We start from the raw sequence: 14,990 nt of genomic DNA, 5'->3' as shown, positions 1-14,990 counted from the left end.
CCACCGTCGTTCGGGTAGGAAAGCCGGGAGGGGGTGGGAGGTGGGTGAGCGCGCGCGCCGCCCGTCCGTCGTGGTTTCCTGGCTGCGCGCGGCGGCGGCGGCGGCGGCGGCGGCGGAGTAGCTGCAGCTGGAGCAGCAGCGGCGAAGATGGCGGAGGGGTTGGAGCGTGTCCGGATCTCCGCGTCGGAACTGCGAGGGATCCTGGCCACCCTGGCTCCGCAAGCCGGGAGCCGAGGTGAGTCGCGCCGCCCCGCTCCGGGGCCGAGCCTGCCCGCCCCGCCTCCCTGCCCTCCTTCCTGCTCGGCCCGCGGGGCTCGGGTCCCCCCGCCCTTTCCCCCCATGGTGGGGGCGGGGGCCGAGGGCGGTCCTCCTAGGCCGCTCTGCCCGCTCCGGGGCCGGGGTGGGTGGCACCGTGCTGGCTGTGCCCCCCCACGCCAGGGACTCACCCGGCCCGAATTCCGCCGCCGCCCCCTTTACCACCTCGGAGGTGACTGCTGTCCATTGCCCCAGCCCGTGTCGACCTGCCCCACCATCCCCAGTCGTCTGGAGACGCGAAAAGCCGAGGGCGCTGGGGGTCTGTCTGTCTGGTGGAGGGTCCTCCCGGGAGGAGACACCCCCCAGGCCTGCCTCGCCCGCCATCTCTGTAGCATTGGAGACAAGGAACTAGGGAACCGGGGAAATTTGACAGGAAAGGTTTAACAGCTTGGAACTTCCTTGCTGAATTTCTCTCTCATCCCCCTCCGCTCCCACCACCACCCCCCAACCCCGGGCTGTCCTACTGGAGGGACCCCAGGCCTCAGACAGCTGATTCCACTCTGATTTGGCTTTGGCATGTGTAGGAGTAGTAGATAGTGTTCAACTTTAGAGTTAAAGCCTCCAGCCATGCCAGGAAAGCTTCACCAAAGAGTCTAGTGTTCTCAGCTCTCCTTTTGGAGGAATTGGAGTTGGGTAGAATGGTAGCTGTGTTTCTTCAGGCCAACGTATGTGGAGTTGGTTTTCATTGGTTGTCTGAATTGGATTATTCAGGTTGCTCTGGGAAGTTCTCTTCCACCTTTCCTTAAGTTACGCAGTCTGCTGGGAGTTGGGCGGTAGCGCAGCGGGTTAAGCGCAGGTGGCGCAAAGCACAAGGACCAGAGTCAGGATCCCGGTTCGAGCCCCCGGCTCCCCACCTGCAGGGGCGTCGCCTCCACAGGCGGTGAAGCAGATCTGCAGGTGTCTGTCCCTCCCCCTCTCTGTCTTCCCCTCTCTCCATTTCTCTCTGTCCTATCCAACAGTGACGACATCAACCACAACTACAACAATAAAACAATAAGGGCAACAAAAGGAAATAAATAAATATATTTTTTAAAAAGTTACACAGTCTCCTGAGGGGAGATAGTCCGTCTAGCCTTAACACGCACGTACTTGCTGAAAATACTCAAGCAGCATCTTAAACTCCAGTATTTTTTTTTCCTGTCTTGTTGCACACAAGAGTGCAAATTTTGGTGCATATGATTCCTGTTAATGACTTGTTTGCTTTGATGTCTATCGAACGCTGTTGGATTTTATATAGCATTTTTAAAGGATTTTTTTTTTTTTTGAGAAAGGACAGGAGACAGAACCAGATCATCTCTTTGGCATATGTGTTCCAGGGATTTTCAAGATCTCATGTTTGAGAGTCCAACACTATACACTATACCAATTTCTTAGTCTTCTTTTATAGCATTTTATTTTACATAAACATTTATTTATTATTAACATTAGAGGGAGGAGGAAGGAGAGAATCAGAGCTTCGTTTGGTATGGGTTGAACTGAGGACTTAACACTTTTAGGTTCAACACTGTAGCCACTGAGCCACCTCTTGGTGTGCCACATCTTTCTATAGCTTTTTTTTTTTTTTTTTTCCTCCTCCAGGGTTATTGCTGGGCTCGGTGCCTGCACCATGAATCCACCGCTCCTGGAGGCCATTTTTTCCTCCCTTTTGTTGCCCTTGTTGTAGCTTCGTTGTGGCTATTATTATTGCCCTTGTTGACGCAATTCGTTGCTGGATAGGACAGAGAGAAATGGAGAGAGGAGAGGAAGACAGAAGGGGAGAGAGAAAGACAGACACCTGCAGACCTGCTTCACCGCCTGTGAAGCGACTCCCCTGCAGGTGGGGAGCCGGGGGCTCGAACCGGGATCCTTACGCCGGTCCCTGCGCTTTGCGCCACATGCGCTTAACCCACTGCGCCACCGCCCGACCCCCTGCTTTTTTTTTTTTTTTAATTATCTTTATTCTTTGGATAGAGACCACCAGAAATTGAGAGGGGGCTCAAACCTGGTTCTTTTTAATTTTTTTTAATATTTATTTATTTTCCCTTTGTTTTTGCCCTTGTTTTATTGTTGTAGTTATTGTTGTTATTGATGTCTTCCTTGTTAGATAGGACAGAGTCAGAGAGGGGGAGAGAAAGATAGACATCTTCAGACCTGCTTTACCGCTTATGAAGTGACTCCCCTGCAGGTGGGGAGTTGGGGGCTTGAACCCGGATCCTTATGCTGGTCCTTGTACTTTGCGCCACGTGTGCTTAACCGCTGCGCTACCGCCCGACTCCCTTTTTTTAAAAATTTTTTATTTGTTAAAAGGAAACATTGACAAAACCATAGGATAAGAGGGGTACAACTTCGCACAATTCCTACCACCAGAACTCTGTATCCCATCCCCTCCCTTGATAGCTTTCCTACTTAGCCCTCTGGGAGTGTGGACGCAGGGTCATTGTGGGATGCAGAAGATGGAAGGTCTTGCTTCTGTAATTGCTTCCCTGCCTCTATAGCTTTTTAAATGATCTTTATGTTAGTATTTAAATCATGTGTGAAACAGAGAGAGAAAAACCAGGATAGTACTGCACACATTCCATGCCAGGATCATAGTGGTAATCACAGGTATGCAAGTCCTGGACTCTGTCAGATGAGCGATGAGCAAGTTCATAGTATTCCTTTTTCCTTTTTTTTTTTTTTTTTTTTAGATTTATTTATGAGAGACAAAGAGGAAGGAGGAGCGAGAGAAGCAGAGCATCGCTCTGGCACATGGGATAAGGGGAATTGAACTGGAGACTTCATATATGAGTCCAGCGCTTCGTCTGCTGCACTCCTCCCTGGAATGCAGTATTCCTTTTTGAGTTCCTCTTTCCTTCCTTCCTTTCTCCCTGCCTTTCTCTCTTTCTTTTAGAGGTCTATTTATTTATCAGCATGAAAAAGAGAAAGGAGAGAATCAGAGCATCACGATTGTCTATGTGATTCCCAGGATTGAGCTCAGGACTTCAGGCTTTTATGTCCCAAGTTCTAGCATTACACCACCTCCTAGGTCACTGCTTTGTGAGTTCTGCAGTCTCATCAGTTCCTGTCCTTTCCCCACCAGAATGTTTAGTGTCTATTGGTAGTAGATTTTCACTTTAATAGAGGTAACAGATACAAAAATGTATGTACTTGCATATCTGTGGTTTATTAAAGTCATGGAACTTGAATAATGGTTAGCTCCTTCCTTCCTCTCTCTTTTTTCTGTCTAAAGATTTACTTATTAATTTATTTACTAGTGAGAAAGAGGGAGAGAGAACCAGAGCATCACTTTGGCATATGCAGTGCTGGGGATTGAACAAAAGATCTCATGCTTGAGATTCTAACACTTATCTACTGTACCACCTCCCAGGCCACATGTATGCTTGTTCTTGAGTGTCCCCAGTTCTTGTTATTTTGAGAGGATGTCATAATACTGCCATCATCTTCCAAAGAAAGCCCCCTTATGGAACTTTTTCCTTCTCATATTCCATCATCATAGTAGCAGTTAGTCTCAGTATTCTAATGATGATAGTCTGAACAGTATTTCCTTGGAATGACTCTGCTGGCTTCTGTTAGAGGGTTGATGAGCTAGAGTGGAGCTGAAGGATGTGAAAGGGACTGCTTCCTGTTTGCTTCAACAGGTGATTGGATAATTGATAACCTAAGGAAGAGGATTATCTTGTCTATATTCAGAGACTAGAGTTGCAACTTTCTTCTTCAGAGATGTCCAATAACTTCCACCACTACTTCTGTTCTCCCCTTCACTCCTGCCCCCCCCCCCCCAATAGTGTACTAAAGGAATTTAGTCTCCTGGAAAAGTACTGGAGCAGATAGGAGAAAAGATTAAGACAGATCCAAAGCTGATAGAAATAAATAAAAATGGGTGGGGGTAGATAGCATAATGGCTATGCAAAGAGACTCTCATGCCTGAGGCTCCAAAGTCCCAGGTTCAATCCCCTGCACCACCATTAGCCAGAGCTGTGCAGTGCTCTGGTAAAGAAAAAAAAAAAATTAATGATGGAGGGAGACAGAGACAGAGACACCAGAGCACTGTTCAGCTGTGGCTGAGGATTAAATCTGCGGCCTTTAAGCCTTAAGCATGAAAGTCTAGTATGCTGTTTGCTGGCATGATCTCCCTGGCCCAGTTAGAAATGTTTTATTCCTATAATGATGAGTAGTTTGGAATCCTGAAGATCTTAATGTGACTTTGCTAATGCATAAGAGTATTTATTTATTTTTATTGCCACATGGGGGCCAGGTGGTGGCACACCTGATAGAGCAGACATGTTACAATGCACAAGGACCTGGGTTCAAGCCTCTGGCCCCCCTGCAGGAGAAAAGCTTTGCAAGTGGTAAAGCAGGACTGCAGGTGTCTCTGTGTCTCTCTCCCTCTCTATCTCCCCCTTCCTTTCAATTTCTGGCTGTCTCTATCCAATAAATAAAGATAATAAAAAATTATTGCCTCTTAAAAAAATTATTGCCTCCAGAATTACTGGTAGTGCTTGGTGACTGTGTGATGAATCTGCTATTCCTGGCCACCAAATTGAGAGGGGAGGGAAAGGTAGAATGGGAAAGAGAAAAAGAGAACACCAGTAGCACTGCTTCACCACTTAATAAAGCTTCCCCCTACAGGTGGGGACCAGGGACTAGAACCTAGATTCTTGTGCACTGTAACATGTTACTATGGGTATGCCACCACCCACATCATCGGAGTATATTTTATTTATTTATTCCCTTTTGTTACCCTTGTTGCTTTATTGTTGTAGTTATTATTGTTGTTGTTATTGTTATCATCCTTGTTGGATAGGACAGAGAGAAACGGAGAGAGGAGGGGAAGACAGAGAGGGGGAGAGAGAAAGATAGACACCTGTAGACCTGCTTTACCGCCTGTGAAGTGACTCTTGCAAGTGGGGAGCCGTGGGCTCAAACTGGGATCCTTAGGCCGGTCCTTCCACTTCGTACCACCTGCGCTTAACCTGCTGCACTACCACCCGACTCCCCAGAGTATGTTTTAAAAAATATTTATTATTGTGGTCTGGGAGGTGGCACAGTGGATAAAGCATCAGACTCTCAAGTATGAAGTCATGAGTTCAGTCCCTGGCAGCACATGTACCAGAGTGATGTCTGGTTCTTTCTCTCTATCCTCCTATCTTTCTCATTAATAAATAAATAAATAAAATATTTAAAAAATATTTATTTATTTATTTCCTTTTGTTGCCCTTGTTGTCTTATTGTTGTAGTTATTATTGATGTTGGATAGGACAGAGAGAAATGGAGAGAGGAAGGGAAGACAGAGAAGGGGAGAGAAAGACAGACACCTGCAGACCTGCTTCACCACTTGTGAAATGACTCCCCTGCAGGTGGGGAGCCGGGGGCTTGAACCGGAATCCTTATGCCGGTCCTTGCACTTAGCGCCACATGCGCTTAACCCGCTGCGCTACCGCCCGACTCCCAAAAAATATTTATTAATGAGAAAGTTATAGAACCAGAATATCATTCAGACATATGCAGTGCCAGTGATTGAACTCAGGAATTCACACATGCAAATCAGCCTATCTTCTGTACCACCTTTTGAGCCTTGATTTTTCTTTATTTCTTTCTCTTTCTTTTCTTCTTTCTTTTTTTAAATGTTATTCCCTTTTGTTGCCCTTGTTTTATTGTTGTAGTTATTATTGTTGTTGTTATTGATATCATTGTTGGATAGGACAGAGAGAAATGGAGAGTGGAGGGGAAGACAGAGAGGGGGAGAGAAAGATAAGACACCTCAGATCTTCTTCACCACCTGTGAAGCGACCCCCCTGCAGGTGGGGAGCCGGGGGCTTGAATAGGGATCCTTATCAGTCCTTGTGCTTTGCACCACGTGTGCTTAAGCCGCTGCACTACTGCCCAACTTCCTCTTCCTTCTTTAAAAAAAAATTTGTTATTGGATAGAGACAGAGAGAAATTGAGAGAGATGGGGGAGATAGAGAGGAAGAGAGACAGAGAGACACCTGCAGTCCTGCTTCACCACCTGTGAAGCAGCTCCCCTACAGATGGGGAGCCAGGGGCTTAAACCAGGATTCTAAACAGTCCTTGCGCTTTTTACCACATGTGCTTAACCCACTGCGCTACTGCCTGACTCCCTCTTCCTTCCTTTCTTTTTTTCTTTTTTCTTTTTTTCTTTTTTTTTACCTCCAGGGTCAGTGCTGGTGCTCAGTGCCTGCACTATGAATCCACTGCTCCTGGAGTCCATTTTTTCCCATTTTGTTGCCCTTGTTATTGTTGCCATTGCTGTTATTGTTGCTGGATAGGGCAGAGAGAAATCAAGAGAGGAGGTGAAGACAGGGACAGAGAAGGACACCTGTAGACCTCCTTTACCGCTTGTGAAGCGACTTCCATGCAGGTGGGGAGCCAGGTGTTTGAACTAGGATCCTTATGCTGGTCCTTGTGCTTCACGCCATGTGCATTTAACCCACTGCGGCACCACCCGGTCCCCATGATATACTGCTCATAACAAGTAAAAACAAATAAAGAATGGAAGGGGCCGGGTGGTAGCATACCGGGTCAAGTGCACATGGTGCAAAGGGCAGGGACCCACATAAGGATCCAGGTTTGAGCCCCTGGCACAAGGATCCTGGTTCGAGCTTCTGGCCCTGCCTCTTGCAGGGAGTCGCTTGATAAGCGGTGAAGCAGTTCTGCAGGTGTCTGTCTTTCTCCCTCTCTGTCTTCCCCTCCTCTCTCGATTTCTCTCTGTCCTATCTAACAATGACAGCAATAACAATAATAATAACAACAACGATAAACAAGGTCAACAAGAGAAAAAAACATCCTCCAGGAGCAGTGGATTTGTAGTGTAGGCACCACGCCCCACTGATAACCCTGAAGGCAAAAAAAAAAGTATATCACAAGATGGTAAGATTTGCTATGTATAGTTTCATATCACATCTACCACCAAAGTTCTGTATCTCCAACCTCACACCTCCCAAAGATGATTACTACAGTCATCGAGACAGTTTGCTTGCTTCTGTTTGTTTGTTTTTGGCAATTCATGTGAATCAGATCTCTAGATTCCACATATGAGTGAAATGTCTGGTAACTGTCTTTCTTTTTTTTTTTTTTAAATTTATTTCTTTATTGGGGAATTAATGTTTTACATTCAACAGTAAATACAATAGTTTGTACATCCATAACATTCCCCAGTTTCCCATTTAACAATACAATCCCCACTATGTCATTTATCATCCTTCATGGACCTGTATTCTCCCCACCCACCCACCCCAGAGTCTTTTACTTTGGTGCAATATGCCAATTCCATTTCAGGTTCTACTTGTGTTTTCTTTTCTGATCTTGTTTTTCAACTTCTGCCTGAGAGTGAGATCATCCCATATTCATCCTTCTGTTTCTGACTTATTTCACTCAACATGATCTTTTCAAGGTCCATCCAAGATCGGCTAAAAATGGTGAAGTCACCATTTTTTACAGATGAGTAGTATTCCATTGTGTATATATACCACAACTTGCTCAGCCACTCATCTGTTGTTGGACACCTGGGTTGCTTCCAGGTTTTGGCTATTACAAATTGTGCTGCCAAAAACATATGTGTACACAGATCTTTTTGGATGGATATGTTGGGTTCTTTAGGATATATCCCCAGGAGGGGAATTGCAGGGTCATAGGGTAGGTCCATTTCTAGCCTTCTGAGAGTTCTCCAGACTGTTCTCCACAGAGGTTGGACCAATTGACATTCCCATCAGCAGTGCAGGAGGGTTCCTTTGACCCCACACCCTCTCCAGCATTTGCTGCTGTTACCTTTTCTGATGTGTGACATTCTCACAGGAGTGAAGTGATATCTCATTGTTGTCTTTATTTGCATTTCTCTGACAATCAGAGACTTGGAACATTTTTTTCATGTATTTCTTGGCCTTTTGGATCTCTTCTGTGGTGAATATTCTGTCCATGTCCTCCCCCCATTTTTGGATGGGGTTATTTGTTGTCTTGTTGTTGAGTCTGGCAAGCTCTTTATATATGTTGGTTATTAAACTCTTATCTGATGTATGGCATGTAAAGATCTTCTCCCATTCTGTGAGGGGTCTCTTGGTTTGGGTAGTGGTTTCTTTTGCTGTGAAGAAGCTTTTTAATTTGATGTAGTCCCATTGGTTTATACTTGCGTTAGTCTTCTTTGTAATTGGATTTGTTTCATTGAAGATGTCTTTAAAATTTATGTGGAAAAGAGTTCTGCCAATATTTTCCTCTAAGTATTTGATAGTTTGTGGTCTAACATCCAAGTCCTTGATCCACTTAGAATTTACTTTTGTATTTGGTGAAATACAGTGATTCAGTTTCATTCTTCTGCATGTTTCAACCCATTGTTTCCAACACCATTTGTTGAAGAGACTCTGCTTTCCCCATGTAATAATCTGGGCCCCTTTGTCAAAGATTAGATGTCCATAGGTATGGGGCCTCATTTCTGGGCTCTCAGTTCTATTCCACTGGTCAGTGTGTCTATTTGAGATCTGGGAGTGTGATGCCTCTGATTCTGTTCTTTTTTTTCAAGATTGTTTTGGCAATTCTAGGTCTTTTCTGGTTCCAGATAAACATTTGTAGCATTTTTTCTATTCTCCTAAAAAATGTGCTTGGGATCTTTGATGGGGATAGCATTAAATTTGTAGATGGCTCTGGGTAATATATTCATTTGATGATATTAATTCTTCCAACCCATGAACATGGAATATCTTTCCACTTTGTGTATTTTTCAATTTCCTTGAGTAGTGACTCATAATTTTCAGTATACACTTTCACTTCCTTGGTTAGATTTACTCCTAGATATTTTATTGTTTTTGTTGCTATAGTAAAAGGAATTGATTTCTGGATTTCAATTTTTTCTAACTTAGTGTTTGCATAGAGGAATGCCACTGACTTTTGAATGTTAATTTTATAGCCTGACACCTTACTGTATTGCCTGATGATTTCCAAAAGCTTCTTGCTGGATTCCTTAGGATTTTCCATGTATACTATCATGTCATCTGCAAATAAGGAGAGTTTGACTTCTTCTCTTCCAATCTGTATCCCTTTAATTCCTTGCTCCTGCCTGATTGCTATGGCAAGAACTTCCAACACTATGTTGAATAGTAATGGTGATAGTGGGCAGCCCTGTCTAGTACCTGATCTGAGTGGAAATGCTTCCAGTTTTTCACCTTGAGTATGATGTTGGCTGTAGGTTTGCTATATATAGACTTCACTATCTTCAGGAATTTTCCACCTATTCCCATTTTTTGTAGTGTTTTGATCATAAAGGGATGTTGTATTTTGTCAAAGGCTTTCTCTGCATCTATTGATATGACCATGTGGTTTTTGGTCTTGCTTTTGTTGATGTGGTGGATCACATTGATTGATTTACGTATATTAAACCAACCTTGCATGCCTGGGATAAACCCCACTTGGTCATGATGAACAATTTTTTTGATATACTGCTGTATCCGGTTGGCTAGAATTTTGTTCAATATTTTCGCATCTATGTTCATCAGAGATATTGGTCTGTAGTTTTCTTTTTTGGTTGTGTCCCTGTCTGTTTTTGGTATCAGGGTGATGTTGGCTTCATAGAAGCTGGCAGGGAGTATTCCAGTGTCTTCAATCTTCTGGAAGATTTTTAAAAGTAGAGAGGTATTAGTTTTTCTTTGAAGGTTTTGTAGAATTCATTTGTAAAACCATCTGGTCCAGGACTTTTATTTTTGGGGAGATTTTTGATAACTGTTTCAATTTCATTAGCTGTGATGGGCCTGTTCATGTTATCCACTTCCTCTTGACTTAGTTTTGGAAGTTGGTAGGTATCTAGGAAATCGTCCATTTCTTCCAGGTTCTCTAGCTTGGTGGCATATAGTTGTTCATAGAAGCCTCGCATGATATGTTAAATTTTTGCGGTGTCTGTTGTGATATCTCCTCTTTCATTTACTATCCGATTTTTTTGGGTCTTCTCCCTTTTTTGTTTTGTGAGTCTGGCTAAAGGTTTGTCGATTTTGTTTACTCTTTCGAAGAACCAACATTTACTTTCGTTGATCTTTTGTATGGTTTTCCTAATCTCAGTGTTATTTATTTCTGCCCTAACTTTAGTGGTTTCTGTCCTTCTGGTTGCTTTAGGGTTCCTTTGTTGTTCTTCCTCTAGGTCTTTAAGATGTGCAATCAGGCTGTTTATTTGTGCTTTTTCTTGTTTCCTAATGTGTGCTTGTATAGCAGTGAACTTCCCTCTTAGGACTGCTTTAGCTGAGTCCCAAATATTTTGATAGCTTGTGTCTTCATTTTCATTGAACTCTTGAAACATTTTGATTTCTTCCTTGATTTCCTCTTTGACCCAGAAGTTGTTAAGAAGTGTACTGTTGAGCTTCCACATTTTGGGACTATTACTAATCTTTTGTTGATTGTTAAGTGTTAGTTTAATTCCACTGTGGTCTGAGAAGATGCTTGGGATGATTTCAGTGCTCTTGAATAGGCTGATGCTGTCTTTGTGGCCTAACATATGGTCTGTCCTTGAGAATGATCCATGTGGATTTGAGTAAAATGTGTATTCCAGTTTCTTGGGATGAATGACTCTGAAAATGTCCAGTAGTTCTAGTTTATCTATCTCTTCATTTAGCTCCCTTATGTCTTTATTGATTTTTCTGCCTGGATGATCTGTCAAGTTGAGAGAGTGGGGTGTTGAAGTCCTCTACTATGATTGTGTTACTGTTAATATATTGCTGTAGCTCTTTCAGTAGAAGTTTGATGTATTGAGATGGCTTCTCATTGGGTGCATAGATGTTAATAATTGTTAAGTCCTCTTGATTGACTGATCCTCTGAGCATTAAGTCGTGTCCATTCCTATCTTTTTTAATCTTATCTATTTTAAAGTCTATCATGTCAGATATGAGAATAGCTGTTCCTGCCCTTTTTTGTGGGCCATTGGCTTGTATGATAGTTTTCCATCCTTTCACTTTAAGTCTGTGTTTGTCTTGTTGAGTGAGGTGGGTTTCCTGTAGACAGCATATTGTTGGGTTGTATTTTCTGATCCATTTTCCTACTCTGTGTCTTTTAATAGGTGAATTCAGGCCATTGACATTTATTGATATCAAAGATTGAAGACATTTTTTTTTTCCTCCAGGGCTATTGCTGGGTTTGGTGCCTGCACCATGAATCCACCGCTCCTGGAGGCCATTTTGCCCCCCTTTTTGTTGCCCTAGTTGTTGCAGCCTCGTTGCGGTTATTATTGCCATTGTTGACGTTGCTTTGTTGTTGGATAGGACAGAGAGAAATGGAGAAAGGGGGGGAAGACAGAGAGAGGGGGAGAGAAAGATAGACACCTGCAGACCTGCTTCACCGCCCGTGAAGCGACTCCCCTGCAGGTGGGGAGCCGGGGGCTCGAACCTGGATCCTTACGCCGGTCCCTGCGTTTAGCGCCACGTGCCTTTAACCCACTGCGCCACCGCCCGATCTCCGATTGAAGACATTTTAACGCCATTCTTGTAGAGTTTTAGAGTGTTTTGATATATGTCCTATTTGTGGTACTCTGATTGTTTATAGGAGACCTTTCAGAACTTCTTTCAGGGCAGGCTTGATGATAGTTGATTCCTTCAACTGTTGCTTGTCTGAGAAGGTTTTGATGCCTCCATCTAGTCTGAATGATAGTCTAGCAGGGTATAGTATTCTTGGCTGAAAGCCTTTCTCATTGAGCACTCGATAGATATCTTGCCATTCTCTTCTGGCCTGTAGTGTTTGCATGGTCTGCTGCTAATCTTATGGGTTTTCCTTTGTAGGTGACTCTTTGTTTTTTCTCTTGCAGCCTTGAGGATCCTTTCTTTATCCTTATTCCTTTCCATTCTAAGTATGACATGTCTTGGTGTCTTTAGGTCTGGGTTAATTCTGTTTGGGACCCTCTGGGCTTCTTGAATCTTTATGTCTTTGATGTTGTCTAGACTAGAGAAATTTTCAGCTATTATGGCCTGGAGAATGCTTTCTTCCTCTCCTTCTCTTTCTTCCTCTGGTAAGCCAATAATGCGTATATTGTTTCTTTTGAAGTCATCCCATAGGACTCTGTTGTTGTTTTCAGCATCTCTTAATCTCTTTTTGAGATCTCTTACTTCTTTTTTAGTTGTCTCTAATTCATCCTCAATCTTGCTAATTCTGTCTTCAGCCTCATAGATTCTATTCTCTCTGCCCTCTACTGCTTTCTGGAGTTCATCTATTTTGTTGCCCTGCTCTGATACTGTTTTAGCTTGTTCAGCTTGGTGCATTCTTAGCTCAGCGATTTCAGCTTTCATCTCTCTAATAACCATGAGATAATTAGTATTTTCTTTCATATTCTCATTTGTTGTTCCTGTATTTCTGATTACAATTTTTTCAAATTCTTTACTCACTCCTGTTATTATTTCCTTAGCTAATGTTTGGATGTTGAACTTGTTATTTTGTGTTTCACCCTCTGGAGGACTTTTAGCTGGACTCTTGTCCTGGTTCGATTCTCCAATATTTTTTCTTGTTGTTTTAAGCATTTTATATATTATGTTATGAGTTCCTTTTATCAGTACTTTTCAAATTATTGATCACTATTGCCTGGATTGACTTGTGTCTAAGTTAATTAAAGGGTTCACAGTGGTGGAAGTTAACAGTGTTTTCAATAGTATTTAAATCTCTGAGTTGGAGCTCAGTGGTTTAAAAGCCTCTTTTTTTTTTTTTTTTTTCTTTCCTGTAGGCTTTGGGAGCCTGAGGGCTTTTAAACTATCAATAGGCTTCTTAGCTTAATCACTGACTCCTGACCAAAAGGTAAAGCAGGGTGTGGCAGAGATAATCCAGTGGTTATGCAAAGAGACTTTCACAGCCCCTCAGCTATGCCACCGAGGTATAGGTCTTCTCCTGAGTTTCCCGGTTAGATCTCTGTCCCCTGGTGTCCCTCCCTGTTGCTGCTCCAGATTCTGAGGGTAGTAGCAATGGAGACTCAGAGTTGCACTTGGTGAGTCTCTGGGGAGTCCTCTCCTCCCTTAAGCTGTCCCCTTGTTGGTAGAGCAGACTGGAGGTGGTGTCTCAACTGATTGCTGAACTGTTAGCAGTCACTTAATCTCTCCTTAGGCTCCTCTCTGTCACCCGCCACACGTGTTTGTACTCACCAGTGATTTACTGGGTTCCTGTGGTCATTCTAGTCCTGTCTTGTTTCGGTCCCGGGTGGTCTCCTTTGGTATTCCTAGTTGATCCGGGAGAGGAGAGGAGAGGAGAGGAGAGGAGAGGAGAGGAGAGGAGAGGAGAGGAGAGGAGAGAAAGCGATCTGCTGCTCATAGCTCGCCTTCCTGTCTTTCATCTCTTCACATAAGCATAATCACCTCCAGTTCCATCCATTTTTATCCCAAAGGATACAATAACATCTTTTTTGATTGCAGAGTAGTATTCCATGGAATATACATCCCATAACTTCTTTAGCCTGTTGATGGGCATTTAGGCTGCTTCCGCTCTTTTGGCGATTGTGAGTAATGCAGTTATGAACATAGAGGTACATATGCTCTTTTTTTTTTTTTTTTAAAGAACATAGAGGTACATATGCTTTTTTTTTTTTTTATATAGGGGGAGAGAGAAAACCAGAGCTTCACTCTGGTGTATGTGATGCTAGATCTAGACTGAGCTCTTGACCTCATGCTTTAGGGTCCAAAGCTTTATCCACTGTGCCATCTCCTAGACCACCGTATGCTCCTTCAAACAATTGTTTAAGTGTCTGTTGGATAAATGCCTCAAAGTCATATTGTTAGATCATAAGATAATTCCATTTTTATATCAGGACTTTCCACACAGCCAGTTTGCATTTCTACCACCAGTGTAGCCAAATTCCTTCTTCTCCACAACCTCACCAACACATGCCATTTCCTGGTTTGTTGATGAAAGCCATTTTCTTAGGTGTGAGATAGTAGCTCAGTGTAGTTTTAATTTGCATTTTTTAACGATAAGTGAAGTGGAATATTTTTTCATATGTCTGTAGGCCATGTGTATATCTTTAGAAAACTGTCTGTTCTCTCATGCCTGAGGCTCCAAAGTCACAGATTCAATCCCCCCATACCACCATAAGCCAGAGCTGAGTAATGCTCTGGTTAAAAAAAAAAAAAAAAGAAAAGAAAACTGCCTGTTTAATCTTTGGCTATTTATTTATTTTTACCAGAGCACCATTCAGCTCTGGCTTATGGTGGTACAGGGTCATTGAACCCAAGCCTTCAGAGCCTTAGGCATGAGAATCTCTTTGCATAACTGTTAGGCTGTCTCTCCCACCCTTGGCCCACTTTTTTATTGGGTTATTTTTGCTTTTGTAGGTTTCTACCAATTCTGTATAGATGTTTGATATCAGTTGCTTGTCTGATGTATGATGTGCAAATATCTTCTCTGATTTACTTGGTTGCCTAGTTATCCTTGTGTAGGTTGCTTACGGTATGTAAAAACTTTTTAGTTTCATGTAATCCCATTTATTTACTCTTTGTTTTCATTTCCCATGCTCAGGGTTGAGTCTCCAAATACAACTTTGATGTGAAAGTCCTGAAAAGTTTTACCAACATTTTCTTCTCTAAATTTTAGAGTTTCTGGTCTAATATCTAGGTCTTTAATCGTTTTGATTTGAACTTGGTGTATGGTGTTAGGTAGTAGTCTAATTTCACTTTTCTACATGTGGCTGTCCAGTTTTCCCAGCATCATCTGTTGAAGAGACCATCTTGGTGGCCCTGGTAGTG

The 14,990-nt window shown here is 43.0% G+C and overlaps 1 protein-coding gene across 1 annotated transcript in view; it reads left to right on the top strand.

Annotated features, from left to right (window-relative positions):
• Positions 1-23: 23 nt before the first annotated feature.
• The window catches only part of SMG6 (SMG6 nonsense mediated mRNA decay factor), a 291,344-nt gene continuing 276,377 nt past the window's right edge, over positions 24-14,990 (top strand). The window contains exon 1 of the mRNA XM_007520393.3: positions 24-235. Coding sequence (XP_007520455.1) covers positions 148-235 — 88 coding nt within the window. The 5' untranslated portion in view covers positions 24-147. The remainder of the gene's footprint in view (positions 236-14,990) is intronic.

The sequence above is a fragment of the Erinaceus europaeus genome, chromosome 12 (assembly GCF_950295315.1).
Source record: "Erinaceus europaeus chromosome 12, mEriEur2.1, whole genome shotgun sequence".
NCBI lineage: Eukaryota > Metazoa > Chordata > Mammalia > Eulipotyphla > Erinaceidae > Erinaceus > Erinaceus europaeus.
Note: the sequence above shows the minus strand (reverse complement) of the source record. Positions and strands in the feature narration are given on the sequence as shown.